Source organism: Anomaloglossus baeobatrachus, chromosome 10 (assembly GCF_048569485.1).
Source record: "Anomaloglossus baeobatrachus isolate aAnoBae1 chromosome 10, aAnoBae1.hap1, whole genome shotgun sequence".
NCBI classification, from domain to species: Eukaryota; Metazoa; Chordata; class Amphibia; order Anura; family Aromobatidae; genus Anomaloglossus; species Anomaloglossus baeobatrachus.
This window is the reverse complement of record NC_134362.1, coordinates 34,333,238-34,349,563: the sequence shown is the minus strand read 5'-3', so window position 1 is coordinate 34,349,563 and position 16,326 is coordinate 34,333,238. Positions and strand designations below refer to the sequence as shown.

At 49.4% G+C, this 16,326-nt stretch overlaps 1 protein-coding gene and 1 non-coding gene across 2 annotated transcripts in view; both read right to left on the bottom strand.

The window, feature by feature from the left end:
• Positions 1–16,326, bottom strand: part of EIF4G2 (eukaryotic translation initiation factor 4 gamma 2) — a 95,744-nt gene that overhangs the window by 53,478 nt on the left and 25,940 nt on the right. The window contains exons 5-15 of the mRNA XM_075325361.1: positions 13,534–13,636; positions 12,130–12,261; positions 11,950–12,016; positions 11,703–11,854; positions 10,532–10,642; positions 9,937–10,020; positions 9,499–9,597; positions 9,241–9,382; positions 2,930–3,093; positions 2,697–2,801; positions 2,182–2,397 (exon numbers count right to left, since the gene is read on the bottom strand). Of these exons, the coding sequence (XP_075181476.1) occupies positions 2,182–2,397; positions 2,697–2,801; positions 2,930–3,093; positions 9,241–9,382; positions 9,499–9,597; positions 9,937–10,020; positions 10,532–10,642; positions 11,703–11,854; positions 11,950–12,016; positions 12,130–12,261; positions 13,534–13,636 (1,375 nt within the window). The remainder of the gene's footprint in view (positions 1–2,181; positions 2,398–2,696; positions 2,802–2,929; positions 3,094–9,240; positions 9,383–9,498; positions 9,598–9,936; positions 10,021–10,531; positions 10,643–11,702; positions 11,855–11,949; positions 12,017–12,129; positions 12,262–13,533; positions 13,637–16,326) is intronic.
• Positions 2,483–2,665, bottom strand: LOC142255522 (small nucleolar RNA SNORD97). Its single transcript, XR_012727447.1, has one exon. It is a non-coding gene; the product is annotated as a small nucleolar RNA SNORD97 (small nucleolar RNA).

The following is a 16,326-nucleotide window of genomic DNA, read 5'->3' as shown; positions in this document are numbered from 1 at the left end:
AGCTCAAAGTTGTTCCCACTGAGGGGGACCATGGATAATGTGAACAGTGGCCATGGATTTGAGAGACTTGTCTGGACTGCAAGGCTTCTAGTATCATAGCCATAGTCTCAGAAAATCTGTCAGTAAATACTGCAGGCACCGTCCCCATGTCCTGGACGGTTAGCAGAGACTCCGTAGTATACAATGGGGGTCTATGTACACTGCCGGCCATATAGCCATACATGCTGTACCGGCTGCATAGAAAACATGTGCTTCTGCACCTCTGTTTTACACAGACAATATGCTGTTATGTCCTCCGCACAATCAAGGAGGGTATATACAAAAATGCAGCTAAACAGTGCAATGCATAGTGAATAAGCATATATGTATATGTGCACTTCGGCACTAGTGGAGCCAGCCCCACAGGTGCTGCTTAACGCCTGGTCACAGCGGTTGTGTGACTATCCGAATCCCTGCCAGGGATTCCTAAACTTGTCTCTTCTGTCGCTACAGAAAACACTGACAAGAATGGCTGCCGGCGTCCTGTGCAGAGGAAGAAGCCGTGGGCGTGCCTGAGAAAATGTGGGAATCCGGCTTCACAGCGTACACAGTGAGAGGGGTGGAGTATGCAAAGCATACTCCAGCTCTCAGCGCTGCCGGATTCACCGTGCATCCAGTGAGAGGGGTGGAGTATGCAAAGCATACTCCAGCTCTCAGCGCTGCCGTGCTGTGCAGCGTCACGCCCCTACCCTGACTGGCAGGTCTGTGGGCGGAAACGAAGTGAGACTAGGCCGCGCAAGCCGGGGACTCGAGTGATAAGCGCGGCCGGCATATAAGCCTTGGTCGGCGCGGAAGTCCCCGGCGCACCACAAGTCCCAGCCGCGCCCGAAATAAAAATGGCAACGGCGGTTAGCGCGGTAGTCCCCTAATACACTAACACACCCAGCAAGCTGTAGTGTGCGATGGCACTAGTGCGGGCAGCGCCGCCGTCCCTGGCGCACTAACACACCCAGCAATGCTGCCGTGTGTCCGTGCGCGGTCCCCACAGGGACACAGAGTACCTTAACGTAGCAGGGCCATGTCCCTGAGGATACTCCGCTCCATGTCCAGCAGATTCCCAGGGGCTGTGGATGGAGCACGGCCTCAGTGCCTGGAGACCGATAAGATCCCACTTCACCCAGAGCCCTAAGGGGATGGGGAAGGAAAGCAGCATGTGGGCTCCAGCCTCTGTACCCGCAATGGGTACCTCAACCTTACAAACACCGCCAAGAGTGGGGTGAGAAGGGAGCATGCTGGGGGCCCTTTAGTATGGGCTCTCTTTTCTTCCATCCGATATAGTCAGCAGCTACTGCTGACTAAACAGTGGAGCTATGCGTGGATGTCTGACCTCCTTCGCACAAAGCACAAAACTGGTGAGCCAGTGTTCCCACTGGGGGTGTATAGCCAGAAGGGGAGGGGCCTTACACTTTTGAGTGTAATACTTTGTGTGGCCTCCGGAGGCAGTAGCTATACACCCAATTGTCTGGGTCTCCCAATGGAGCGACAAAGAAATAATCATTTTATTCATTTATATAGCGCTATTAATTCCACAGCGCTTTACACACATTGGCCTCACTGTCCCCATAGGGACTCTAGATTGTGAGCCCCAATCAGTATGTCTTTGGAGTGTGGGAGGAAACCGGAGAACCCGGAAGGAACCCACGCAAACACGGAAAGAACATACAAACTCCTTGCAGTTGGTGTCCTTGGTGGGATTTGAACCCAGGACCCCAGCGCTGCAAGACTGCAGTGCTAACCACTGAGCCACCCGTCACTTCCTTGATGCAGGTACCTGCGGTCTTTTGCCATAGAGAATGTTAAAAAAAAAAACCCGCAGGGACCAACCTGCGGAAAAAATGCGTCAAAAACGCATGCGTTTGTGAGTTATTGGTGAATTTTTTTAACGCAAGTGCGCTAATCTTTCAGATGCGAAATTTCTTGACAAAAATCCTTTTTCTAGTGTTAACAGAGCCTAAGTGACCCTTTAGGTTTATCTCGGTAGGAGGAATGACCAAATCCTTAATGTGTGAACTAACCCCACATTATTGACATTCCACAGATTAAGCATTTGGTGCAAATAATCCAGAGTAATACAGTGCCAGTGCGTAGACGAAGCATTAATCTCATCCTACATACTATAGCAGCTGGGCTCCGATCACTTACAGTAAGTTTAAGTAGCTCTTCTTTCGATGGTGGCGGCTTCTTCACTGTCTTCGCAGGCTTCTCTTGGATGGGTGGTGGATTGGTTTTGAGGCCAAGCTGCGGAGTCTGTCCCATGGGTGGCGTTTGCGTGCGAGGGGGCATAATGCTTATTTGTGGCTGAAGCTTTGGCACTTGGTTTTTATTCATTAGGAAAGACTGAGCCGGTCTCAAGCTGATCTGGAAAACAATTTTTTTTGGGAGAGTTTATAAAACTTTAGAAATTAAGAAAAATCAAACACAAATGAATTACCGAATGGCCGTAATGCCCTCATATCTCATAATCTTGCTCAAAGGACACTGGATTCTCCAGAAGAAGGAGATAGCTGTGAAGAGCGGGGGGGGTGAGGGGGACGGGAAGACAAAGTAAGAAGGAGGCAAGGGGTAAAAAGAGGAGATGCCAGCTTCCGTCCTCGTAATAACGCGTCTTTTCTTAATCATCGGGCATATATTGTGTCCGCATTGTCGGGGATACATACCTCATCCGCATTAAGCTGCCCTTTTTTAATGAATCGAGGAGGCATATCCTTAGACTGTCCTTGCTGTGATAAGAGCCCCTGACTCTGGTACAAAGGACCTTGTCCCTTTAAAAAAGGCAAAAATAAACGATGACATTTACAAGTTTATTGGCCCCTTGGCTCGGCATCAGGCCGAATATTCTCACAAGGAGCTGCAGAAGTTTATACTTTAGAAATGGCCGTCAAAACTTTACCTGGCTTTTCATGAACGTTTTTCCTCCAATTTCACCAAACTGGGACGGTACAGGAGGTATGATGTGCCCACCATGCCCGTTAAACAACTGATTTGAGCGATGACGTCCTAAGGTTGGAGAGAACCTGTCCTGTATAACCCCAGGACCAGTGCCTATTCCGCTGCCTGAAGAACACACAGGCGTCAGTGCAAACCGGGTAAGAAAGGTTAGGACTAATACCATTAAAAGGCAAAGAAGGGAATTTTGTTACTTACCGTAAATTCCTTTTCTTCTAGCTCTTATTGGGAGACCCAGACGATTGGGGTATAGCTACTGCCCTCTGGAGGCCACACAAAGCACTACATTAAAAGTGCAAGGCCCCTCCCCCTCTGGCTATACCCCCCCCGTGGTATCACGGGTTCTCCAGTTTTAGTGCCAAAGCAAGAAGGAGGAAGCCAATAACTGGTTTAAACAAATTAACTCCGAATAACATCGGAGAACTGAAAAACCGTTCAACATGAACAACATGTGTACCCGCAAACAACAAAAAACATCCCGAAGGACAACAGGGCGGGTGCTGGGTCTCCCAATAAGAGCTAGAAGAAAAGGAATTTACGGTAAGTAACAAAATTCCCTTCTTCTTCAGCGCTCTATTGGGAGACCCAGACGATTGGGACGTCCAAAAGCTGTCCCTGGGTGGGTAAATAAATACCTCATGTTAGAGCTGCAAAACAGCCCTCCCCTACGGGGGTGTCACTGCCGCCTGCAGGACTCTTCTACCTAAGCTGGCATCCGCCGAAGCATAGGTATGCACCTGATAATGCTTGGTGAAAGTGTGCAGACTGGACCAGGTAGCTGCCTGGCACACCTGTTGAGCCGAAGCCTGGTGACGTAATGCCCAGGACGCACCCACGGCTCTGGTTGAGTGGGCTTTTAGCCCTGAAGGAACCGGAAGCCCCGCAGAACGGTAGGCCTCTAGAATTGGTTCTTTGATCCATCGAGCCAGGGTGGCTTTAGAAGCCTGCAACCCCTTGCGCGGACCAGCGACAAGGACGAAAAGTGCATCGGCACGGCGTATGGGCGCCGTGCGGGAAATGTAGATTCTGAGTGCTCTCACCAGATCTAGCAAACGTAAGGCCTTTTCATACCGGTGAACCGGATGAGGGCAAAAAGAAGGCAAGGAAATATCCTGATTAAGATGAAAAGAGGATACGACCTTAGGGAGAAACTCCGGAATGGGGCGCAGCACAACCTTGTCCTGGTGGAACACCAGGAAGGGAGCCTTAGATGACAGAGCTGCCAGCTCAGACACTCGCCGAAGCGATGTGATTGCAACAAGAAACGCCACTTTCTGCGACAGCCGAGAAAAGGAAACCTCCTTCAGAGGCTCGAAGGGCGGCTTCTGGAGAGCAACTAGTACCCTGTTCAGATCCCATGGATCTAACGGTCGCTTGTACGGGGGCACAATATGACAGACCCCCTGCAGGAACGTGCGCACCTTAGGAAGACGTGCTAGACGCTTCTGAAAAAACACGGATAGTGCCGAAACTTGCCCTTTAAGGGAGCTGAGCGACAAGCCCTTTTCTAACCCCGATTGCAGGAAGGAAAGAAACTTGGGCAATGCAAATGGCCAGGGAGACACTCCCTGAGCAGAGCACCAGGACAAGAAAATCTTCCACGTTCTGTGGTAGATCTTAGCCGAATTCGACTTTCTAGCTTGTCTCATTGTGGCAATGACTCCCTGAGATAATCCAGCAGATGCTAGGATCCAGGACTCAATGGCCACACAGTCAGGTTCAGGGCCGCAGAATTCTGATGGAAAAACGGCCCTTGGGACAGTAAGTCTGGTCGGTCTGGCAGTGACCACGGTCGACCGATTGTGAGATGCCACAGATCCGGATACCACGACCTCCTCGGCCAGTCTGGAGCGACGAGTATGACGCGGCTGCACTCGGATCTGATCTTGCGTAGCACTCTGGGCAAGAGCGCCAGAGGCGGAAACACGTATGGGAGCTGAAACTGCGACCAATCTTGAACCAAGGCGTCTGCCGCCAGAGCTCTTTGATCGCGCGACCTCGCCATGAATGCCGGGACCTTGTTGTTGTGCCGGGATGCCATTAGGTCGACGTCCGGCACTCCCCAGCGGCGACAGATTTCCTGAAACACGTCCGGGTGGAGGGACCATTCCCCTGCGTCCATGCCCTGGCGACTGAGGAAGTCTGCTTCCCAGTTTTCTACGCCTGGGATGTGAACCGCGGATATGGTGGATGCTCTGTCCTCCACCCACATTAGAATGCGTCGGACTTCTTGGAAGGCTTGCCGACTGCGCGTCCCTCCTTGGTGGTTGATGTATGCCACCGCTGTGGAGTTGTCCGATTGGATTCGGATCTGCTTTCCTTCCAGCCACTGTTGGAAGGCCAGTAGAGCAAGATACACTGCTCTGATCTCCAGAACATTGATCTGAAGTGTGGACTCCTGCGGAGACCACGTCCCCTGAGCCCTGTGGTGGAGAAATACTGCTCCCCACCCTGACAGACTCGCATCTGTCGTGACTACTGCCCAGGATGGAGGCAGGAAGGATCTTCCCTGAGACAATGATGTGGGAAGGAGCCACAATTGTAGAGAGTCCTTGGCCGTCTGGGAAAGCGAGACTTTCCTGTCCAGGGACGTTGACTTCCCGTCCCATTGGCGGAGAATGTCCCATTGAAGTGGGCGCAGATGAAACTGCGCAAAGGGAACTGCTTCCATGGCTGCCACCATCTTCCCTAGGAAATGCATGAGGCGTCGCAAGGGATGCAACTGGCCCTGCAGGAGAGATTGCACCCCTGTCTGTAGTGACCGCTGCTTGTCCAGCGGAAGCTTCACTATCGCTGCTAGAGTATGAAACTCCATGCCAAGATACGTTAGTGACTGAGTCGGTGATAGGATCGACTTTGGAAAGTTGATGATCCATCCGAAAGACTGTAGAGTCTCCAGCGTAGCATTCAGGCTGAGTTGGCATGCCTCCTGAGAGGGAGCTTTGACCAATAAGTCGTCTAGGTAAGGGATCACCGAGTGTCCCTGAGAGTGCAAGACTGCTACCACCGCCGCCATGACCTTGGTGAAGACCCGTGGGGCTGTCGCCAGACCAAATGGAAGAGCTACGAACTGAAAATGGTCGTCTCCTATCACAAAACGTAGAAAACGTTGATGTTCTGTAGCAATTGGCACGTGGAGATAAGCATCTTTGATGTCTATTGAGGCAAGGAAGTCTCCTCTGGACATTGAGGCAATGACAGAGCGGAGGGTTTCCATCCGGAACCTCCTGGCGTGCACATGTTTGTTGAGCCGTTTTAGGTCCAGAACAGGACGGAACGAGCCGTCCTTTTTTGGAACCACAAAGAGATTGGAGTAAAACCCTTGCCCTTGTTCCTGAGGAGGGACTGGGATAACCACTCCTTCCGCTTTTAGGGAGTCCACCGCCTGCAGCAGAGCATCTGCTCGGTCTGGACGTGGGGAGGTTCTGAAGAACCGAGCTGGAGGACGAGAATTGAACTCGATTCTGTACCCGCGAGACAAAATGTCCGTCACCCACCGGTCTTTGACCTGTGACATCCAAATGCCGGAAAAGCGGGAGAGCCTGCCCCCGACCGGCGATGCGGAGGGGAGGGGCTGGAAGTCATGAGGTAGTCGCTTTGGAAGCGGTACCTCCATTTGCTTTCTTGGGGCGTGTGTGAGTCCGCCACGAATCTGAGTTTCTTTGCGTCCTCTGAGTCCCTTTGGACGAGGTAAATGGTGTCTTGCCCGAACCTCGAAAGGACTGAAACCTCTGCTGCCACTTTTTCTGCTGAGGTTTGGGTGTTCTGGGTTGTGGTAAAGAGGAGTCTTTACCCTTGGACTGCTTAATGATGTCAGCCAATGGCTCGCCAAACAGTCTCTCTCTAGACAAAGGCAAACTGGTTAAACATTTTTTGGAACCAGCATCTGCTTTCCAGTCCTTTAACCACAAGGCTCTGCGCAAAACTACCGAATTGGCGGATGCCATTGAGGTGCGACTGGTAGATTCTAGGACCGCATTGATAGCGTAAGACGCAAACGCAGACATCTGCGTGGTAAGGTGCGCCACTTGCGGCACTGCTGGATGCATGATAGCATCCACTTTTGCTAAGCCAGCTGAAATAGCCTGGAGTGCCCATACGGCTGCGAATGCCGGAGCAAACGACGCGCCTATAGCTTCATAGACAGATTTTAACCAAAGGTCCATCTGTCTGTCATTGGCATCTTTAAGTGAAGCGCCATCCTCCACTGCAACTATGGATCTAGCTGCAAGTTTGGAAATCGGGGGGTCTACCTTTGGACACGGTGTCCAGCGCTTGACCACCTCAGGGGGGAAAGGGAAACGCGTATCTTTAGATCGTTTAGAGAAACGCCTTTCTGGGTGAGCGTCGTGCTTCTGGATTGATTCTCTGAAGTCAGAGTGATCCAACAAAGCACTTAATTTACGCTTGGGATAAAGGAAACGAAACTTTTCCTGCTCCGCAGCCGCCTCTTCTGCTGAAGGAGCTGGGGGAGAAATATCCAACAGCCTATTGATGGCTGAGATAAGGTCGTCTACCATGGCATCCCCATCCGGGGTATCCAGGTTGAGAGGGGTTCCAGGAGTGGATTCCTGATCACTCTCATCAGACACGTCACAGGGAGACTGATTGCGCTGAGACCCTGAGCAGTGTGATGACGTCGAGGGTCTTTCCCAGCGAGCTCGCTTAGGGTGGCTGGGGCCATCATCTGAGTCATAATCCTCGGCCTGTGAAGCCGGGGACCCCCCTGTGGGCTGGATACATTCCAAGTAAGGGGGACCTGAGGACATAGGCCTCGCCGTGCCCAGAGACTGAGCCCCATGCATAGATTGCAAGGTCTCAAGGATTTTTGCCATAGATACAGACATATTATCTGCAAAAACTGCAAAGTCCGTCCCTGTCACCGGGGCAGAACTTACAAGCGTCTCAGCCTGGGTCGCTACCTCTCCTGACTCCGGCTGGCGAAGCAGCACCGGGTCGGAGCATTGCACACAATGGGGATCATCAGAGCCTGCTGGTAGATTAGCCCCACATGCAGCACACGCAGTATACACAGCCCTTTTTGCCTTGGCCGCCTTGCGTTTTGAGGATGACATGTTGCTGCTTCCACAGAGCGATCTGGGATATGCAGCCAGAAGCGCACCTCACAGTGCAAGAAATACAATATCTATATATATGTAATCAGTACACTGACACACAGTGAGGCACTAGAGGGACCAGCACAGAAAAAACGCTTACCGCCCGCTTAAAAAGCGGGTGTGTGGTCGCCAGATAGCCCCCAGACCAGGTCTCCCAGAGCCTTGCGTCCTTCCTCCAGCCAGGCATGCATGTAATGGCTGCCGGCGTCTCTAGAGAGGAAGGGGGGCGGGCCCTGGGCGTGGCCAAGAGCGGGAAGCCTGCTTCCCTCTGTGCATAGTGTGAGGGCTGGAGCATGTAAATCAGGCTCCAGCCCTCGTCGCTGCTTGCGAACAGCGTCTCTCCCCTACCCTGAGTGACAGGGTGGGGGCGGGAACGAAACGGAGCTGCCGGCGTCCTAGGCCCAAAAAGCCGGGGACTAAAGTTATAACCGCCGCCGCCGTAAAAGCGCGGACGGCGGATCCCCGGCGCACCACAAGTCACAGCAGCGCCGCCCGGTCCAGAGGGGGTCGGCGCTGCGTTCCCATACACAAAACATCCCCCAGTAATCTGTAGGGACACTGGCTCCAACGTTGCGGTCCCCGGCGCACTACAACACCCAGCCAGCCCTGAGTGTGTCTGTGCCTGCCGGGGACACAGAGTACCTGTAAGATGCAGGGCCCTGTCCCTGATCGTACTCCTGCTCCGAATCCATCAGGTTCTAATGGGTCTGTGGATGGAGCCCGGCATCAGAGCTGAGAGGCCGGCAGGATCCCACTTCCACAGAGCCCTACCAGGGGATGTGGAAGGAAAACAGCATGTCAGGCTCCAGCCCTATACCAGCAATAGGTACCTCAACCTTACAGCACCATCCAGGGGTGAGAAGGGAGCATGCTGGGGACACTATATGTGTCCTCTTTTCTTCCATCCGAAACAGTCAGCAGCTACTGCTGACTAAAATCTGTGGAGCTATGCATGGAATGTCTGACCTCCTTCGCACACAAAGCTAAAACTGGAGAACCCGTGATACCACGGGGGGGTATAGCCAGAGGGGGAGGGGCCTTGCACTTTTAATGTAGTGCTTTGTGTGGCCTCCAGAGGGCAGTAGCTATACCCCAATCGTCTGGGTCTCCCAATAGAGCGCTGAAGAAAATCACCCACCTGGCATCTGCCTAAACATGTCAGCAAGTCCTCCAAGAGGGTCCCGGTCAAGCTTCATTCTTGGTGGCATGAACGGTCCTTCCAAAAAGAAGTCACTACGCATTCCTTGCGACATAGGAGCAGGAATAAAGACTCCTAGATCCTATCGAAAACACAGGAAAGGAAGCATTGAAGAAGGCACAGGTACCACAAGGTCAAAGCAAGCCCTCCTCACACCCATGACCGATCACTGGAGTGATCCGAAAAGCTTCTACTCACTTTCACTGCATCTTGGCGGATTTGTGTGATAGTCTTTGGTCCATTATCAATGAAAGCTTTGCGAGGAACCCAACCGTTTTCTCGCAACTCCACAGTATCCTACAAAAAAATAAAAAAAAAATGAATAAATTTATATATATATATATATATATATATATATATATATATATATATATATATATATATATATATATATATATATATATATATATATATATATATATATATATATATATATATATATATATATATATTATATTTATTTTACACACAAATTTTATATATTATATAATTTTATATATAATTTAATAATTGTATATAATATAATTTTATATATATTTATCTATCCATCTATTTTATAGCCAGGAGAATTTATGAACTTATGGAGTAGGATATTAGCTACGGAAGTTTCACATAAAATTAATGAGAAACACTTACTTGCAGCAGGAAACGAATCCTTGCTGGCAAATCCTTACAAGACTTCAAGGCGCACATCCGGGCAAAGTACTGATCCATTAAGGACTAGAGGGGGAAAAAAAAAAACAAAAACAAAACAAAACACCAAAGTGGTAACAGTTTTCTTAAATGTTTATAGCGATACGGGCACGGTTCCACTTGCGTTTTGAACGGACGAGTGCAATCTGATAAAACATCGGATTGCACTTGCACCAGTGCAAAACTATGGGGCAGAGTCCATCTGCGATGGATTTCTCATGCCATAGCGTCCTGAGAAATGAATCACAGTATCCTGAGTTTGGCTCACGCACCCCCATACAAGTCTATGGGAGAGTGTTAAACATCACACTGCACTCTCATGTCATCTGACTGCAGTGCGATATAAGCAGAGACAGGTGGCGGCGGCGAGGGAGAAAGTGCTCCCTCCATCTTCTCTGCACCTGTGACCCGATCGCAAGATCACATCAGTCGCATGAACCTCGCAGCAGAGGATCATTAGCATATCACTTCCAATGCTCTCACATCGAAAGCTATGCGTGGAACCGAGCCCTAAAGGGAACAGGCAACATATACATACCTTGGCTTTTTCATGGTCTAATCTAGGCCCAACAGTCCTCATTATCTGACAGAGACACTCCAAATCCTCTCCCATGTCCTTAAGTTGGACCCTCTTCTTCTTTTCCAAAAGCTAATGAAAGAAGATAGCAGTGTGAATAGATTAGAAAGTGTTCATACAACAGGAGTGGGTGCACCTAAAAATATAATTGTACTAGAATCATCCCAAAACAACATTTGCTTGCATATATAGGGTTAATCTGCAGCTAAACAGTGTTCCAAAGCTGCTTGTCCACCTTATCTATAGTGTTTACTGGGAGAAAATGATCTTATTTCTCCCAACACCTGCTGGCCTTCAGTTATGGAGGCGTGAACGGGGCAGCTAAAAAAGAGTCATGCTCACTATACTGGACCCCTGGACTTTGACAGCTACCAGTACACTGCATCTGTGCAGATCCAGCCGGCAAAGTGCTGGGACATGCGTATTACAGCTGCCAATAACAAAGCCAGCAGGTCCTGAGCAAAAAGAAGATCATTTTCTCCTGGTAGCCGCACTTTCAGAATGGCGGCCAGTAAGTGTCGTAGTGCCACTAGCCTGCAGATTAATAGCATTTATCCAAAGAGACAGGCTCCCTTTTTAAGATCCCCAAACATAACTGCTGGGACTTGTTTACTCCCCAACCCATGGGTTTAATCTTGATTAGGCTGGGGCCACACGGGGACTACTGCGATCCTCGCATGACACTGGGCTCACGCTGGCAGCACAGCGGGAGCAGAGTGTCATTGTGACTGAGGTCCGATCGGACCACAGCTGTGGGCCGGCACTGAGGAGGGGAGGGCTTTATCTCCCTCTCTCCTCTGTTGCCGACTATTGCCAATCTCGCCCTGCACTCGCGGTACACCGGTGTACTGCGAGTGCAGTGCGATTTTTCTCTCGCCCCATAGACTTAAATGGGTGAAGAGACAATGATCGCATTACACTCGTAGCATGCTGCGACTGTTTTCTCGGTCCGATTACGGCTGAGAAAAATCGCTCATGGGTGCTGGCGCATAGGCTAATATTGATCCGAGTGGAATGCGATGTTTTATCACATTCCACTCGCTCCGATTTTCATGCCGTTTGGCTTAGGCCGTAGTCCCAGTCTAGTGTAAAGTACAACAGCAGAACAGTTTGCAGCGCCCCCCATACTCACTGTTTTGATGCACTTATGAAGGATAGATTCATGAATAAGGTCAAGCTTGCCAAGCTCCCCAATAAACTTGATGTTTCCCAGCATCTTGAGCTTGGCAATAGCTCTTTGTTCCTCTTCCTCAGGGAGGAGGGGGCCGTCTCTTTTGTCATACACTGCAGAAAACACAAACAAATTCCACGTTACAGACACATGAAGGGGGATCTTCCTCCAGGGCCACTAACCATGCTCCGGCACGCTGCGCACTCACCATCAACATTTTTCGATCTGTTCTCAAACTCATCTTGAAGTTTTGAAATTAGGAGGCGTCTAAACGTCTAAGGGAAAACAATTGAAAAAAAATAAGAATTGTGGTTTGTACGAACTGATCTAGAACTACAACATAAAACCTATATGAGGCTCCAGATTTGTAGGTGGCCTCCACACTCACGGTGCTTTGCTTCTGCCCTGGTTGACCCTCGGTTGGTGGGCCGTCAAAGTTTGGTGCATCTTCTGCTAATCGCAGACATAGCTGAGCGTAGAGTGAGCTGTACTTTGGCTCTTCGAGGGCTTTGTCTACAATCTGAGAAGACCAAGACCTTGCATTAGTAAAGTGACCAGGCTTATCCTGTGTAGCCATTTTATTCCAAAGCGCCATACATTAAATAAAAAAATAAAAAAAAAAAAACCACCACCACATTCTCAATATCCGGTAATGGTCACTAAGACGAGAAACAGTAATACAGGGCCGACTTAAGTATCAGCCTAAAGACATAATCAAGGAAGGGTCTGTTCGGTCGTCTGGCACCTTCCAACTACCTCGGAGAACACGTGGCCGAGCATTGAAATATAAGGGGAAAGTGGAGTCCACTGGCAACTTATTCTCCCCCCCCAACCATAATTAGGAGCCACCACAGACTGACTTGAGTGTATGGTGGCTTCAAAGTTTTATTTTTTTTCGGTTTAGGTAAACTGTCAGCAGCTGCAGTTTGTCTTAAAAACACAAATCAGTGCGTCTGTCTGCAGCACTGAAGCCAGCGAGATCAGCAGCTCGTGCTGTCCACAGGCATTGTGACAATAATATAGCGACAGACTCTGCTCTGGACTCAGGGAGGGTGAGAATAACAGAAGAAAAAAAAAAAAAAAATAAATTATATATTTTATAATATATTTTATACACACACATCCTGCTGAAAAGAATGCACAAGGAGTAGAGGAACAACCAGCACCTACTCAGGAGATCCAAAACAAAAAAAAAACAAAAAAAAAAAAAAAAACACAAAAACCTTCCTTATTGCAAAAACCATGCATGTAAAAACAATGCAATATATGCAATATAAAAGTAGACCATGTCTGTTTCAGGGTTCAAAAAGCGTAGACGTGGTCTACTTTTTAATATTGCATTATTTTTTTATATGCATGGTTTTTGCAATAAAGGGTTTTTTTTGTATCTCCAGAGTAGGTGCTGGTCTTTCCTCTACTCCTTGTGCAGGGTGAGAATAATGCATAGTTTTAAAGCAAATTTCAGCCAGGGAATAGGAGGTTTTCCCCCCAAAACACTTATGGATGATAGGAAACCCCCCAAAGAAACAGGGACTATGATCCATTTTAATATCAGCGCTGCAGCAAGATTGAAGGTGAAACCCAGGAGCTAAAGAGGAGACCCCTGTGAGTGAAAAGCTATTCCCTCCATCTGGGGCGGCTTCGGCAGCGGGGTCCGATCATTGCAAGCCTCAAATCAATCAGATCTATTCTGCAGGTCACACAACCAACAAAAAAAAAAAAAAACCCTGTATCCGACCCAGTTCTATGCGGCGGCACTGGACAGACATTTAATGACCCCGTTCTTACTTACAAGCAGTATGACTCCTTTGAGGATGAGTTTGGAATCTACACCCACATTGAGGAGCTCAAGGCATAGCTTGTCAAACTTCTCAGGAGCAAGCTTGTTTAAGATGCTGGAGAGAGAAAAATAAATAAAATAGTTTTAGGCAACATGAACAAATAAATTATGCGATACAGTCGAATTCTGCCTTTTCCCACCAACGTAATTGTTCAAAGAAGGGAATTTTGTTTACTTACCGTAAATTCCTTTTCTTCTAGCTCCAATTGGGAGACCCAGACAATTGGGTGTATAGCTTCTGCCTCCGGAGGCCACACAAAGTATTACACTAAAAGTGTAAAGCCCCTCCCCTTCAGCCTATACACCCCCCGTACTGCTACGGGCTCATCAGTTTTGGTGCAAAAGCCAGAAGGAGGAAAAAACTATAAACTGGTTTAAAGTAAATTCAATCCGAAGGAATATCGGAGAACTGAAACCATTCAACATGAACAACATGTGTATACAAAAGAAGGGAATTTTGTTACTTACCGTAAATTCCTTTTCTTCTAGCTCCTATTGGGAGACCCAGACGATTGGGTGTATAGCACTGCCTCCGGAGGCCACACAAAGTATTACACTAAAAAGTGTAAGGCCCCTCCCCTTCTGGCTATACACCCCCAGTGGGATCACTGGCTCACCAGTTTTAGTGCAAAAGCAAGAAGGAGGAAAGCCAATAACTTGGTTAAACAAATTCACTCCGAGTAACATCGGAGAACTGAAAAACCGTTCAACATGAACAACATGTGTACCCGAAAAAACCCAAAAATCCCGAAGGACAACAGGGCGGGTGCTGGGTCTCCCAATAGGAGCTAGAAGAAAAGGAATTTACGGTAAGTAACAAAATTCCCTTCTTCGGCGCTCCATTGGGAGACCCAGACGATTGGGACGTCCAAAAGCTGTCCCTGGGTGGGTAAAGAAATACCTCATGTTAGAGCTGCGAAGACAGCCCTCCCCTACGGGGAGGCAACTGCCGCCTGCAGGACTCTTCTACCTAGGCTGGCGTCCGCCGAAGCATAGGTATTGTGAGGTAAATCCGGAGATATGACGATAAATCATGACATTCAAGTCATGTCAGGAAGCCCTCTCCTGGTGTCACCCCCCCCCCCTTCCCTTCACACAACTGGTTTAGCAACAAATCCATGGCCATGTCCTGTGATATGGAAATTAGGTGGCTTGAGGACAATGGACACAGGATGACTCCCTGCCGTCACCCTGTAGTGGGGGCTGCTAGCTAGTTAGCAAGGCTATGGAAATAGCCAGACAGAACGACTCCAGTAAAAAATGGTTCATATCTCGCAAGCCATATTTCCGATAAATATGGCAACCATAAAAATGGTGTCTCCGCATGTGGACGATGCCGGCACACCCTTTTTATGGGAGCAGGACATTGGGAAATGCCCCAGGCGTGATATCAGCCAATGGGGAACTGGCAGACAGGTCATGAGTCCCCTCGTTCTGTAGCTAAATTCATAACTGTCACAATGAGAGCGTTGGCGTCTGCCTACGACGCTCCCAGGCAAAGTTATGGCCCATATTCCATGTTGTGGATTGTCCATAACTCAAGCCAGGGGTGGAGCAGTGCTCCCTGTGAGGTCACTAAGGTAGGAGGGGACCTGGATTGCCCAGGTTGATAACCCTACTTCGGCCATTTTCCAGGGTTCTTCTCGCTGGGGGCACGTGTAGGAAACATCTGTGGGAGTTCCTGGAAACCTGGTCTACAGCGCCCCCCTGTGGCCAGACGCAACAAGGTAACTGATTGAACTGTGTATGCCTGTTTGTAACCCATGCTTTATCTGTAACTGTACTCTGACCTATGTATATTCTGTAGATTCCCTATTGTATATATTGTAGTTTCTAGTGTGCTTTAGGCGATTAAATTATATAATTAATCTTGGGCTGTTCTGTTATCTCGATCTTGAATCCCACGTCTGTGTGTTCGGCTAATAGTTACCGTGAAGCGGTTGGTGGCAGCGAGTTGTGCCAAGGATTATTGTGGGGAGGCCAGTGAGATTCGGGAAGATATTATATATTCCGCCCGCGGAGGTCGGGGGAATATATACCTTACTCTCACCGGGGACCCTTCAATAATCGGCATAAGTAGTATAGCGGCCTCCTTGCTTATTGTCGGGCAATTCCATAATTGGCCTGACTATAAGAGGGGCGCTAGAGAGCGCGTCACGTGCTCTGTCTGTCGGTCGGGAGGTATAAAGTAGGGGTGACCCCCACTTGTTACCCCCCGATTGTGACGTACTGGTAGCCAGCGCGGGGGATTTCTGAGTGACCCCCCGGTGGTTTGTGACATATTGGTGGCAAGCGGTGGGATCGAGATAATAGTGTGTGTGAGTGTGAGACCCATACTCCCAGACACTAAAGACTGCCTGCAGCAGCTGTGGCTGCTGGGGTCTTCAGACTAGCTCAACACTAGAGTGTCAGAGTGCAGATACTGTAAGGTGTGTGGAGGCATCAGGTGTCAGTTCTGTGTCAGTGACCAAAAGTCTGCAAGAATGGCTGAGAGCACCAGGAGCAAAGCCAAAGGAATGGCCGATGCTCAGGCCAGAGACGATGAGGAGGTTGTCCACGAGTCCTCCAGGAGCTCGACGCCAGAAAACAGCTCTGCAGAGGACATTGCACAACCGGGCACTGCTGGACAAGATGAGGAGCAGCTCGCCCAAGGGTCCTCAACGAGCCAGATGCCAGCCCTCCGCTCTGCAATGGACAGTGAAGCACCAGGCTCCGCAGCGGGCCGCAGATCACCACGTGCCATTC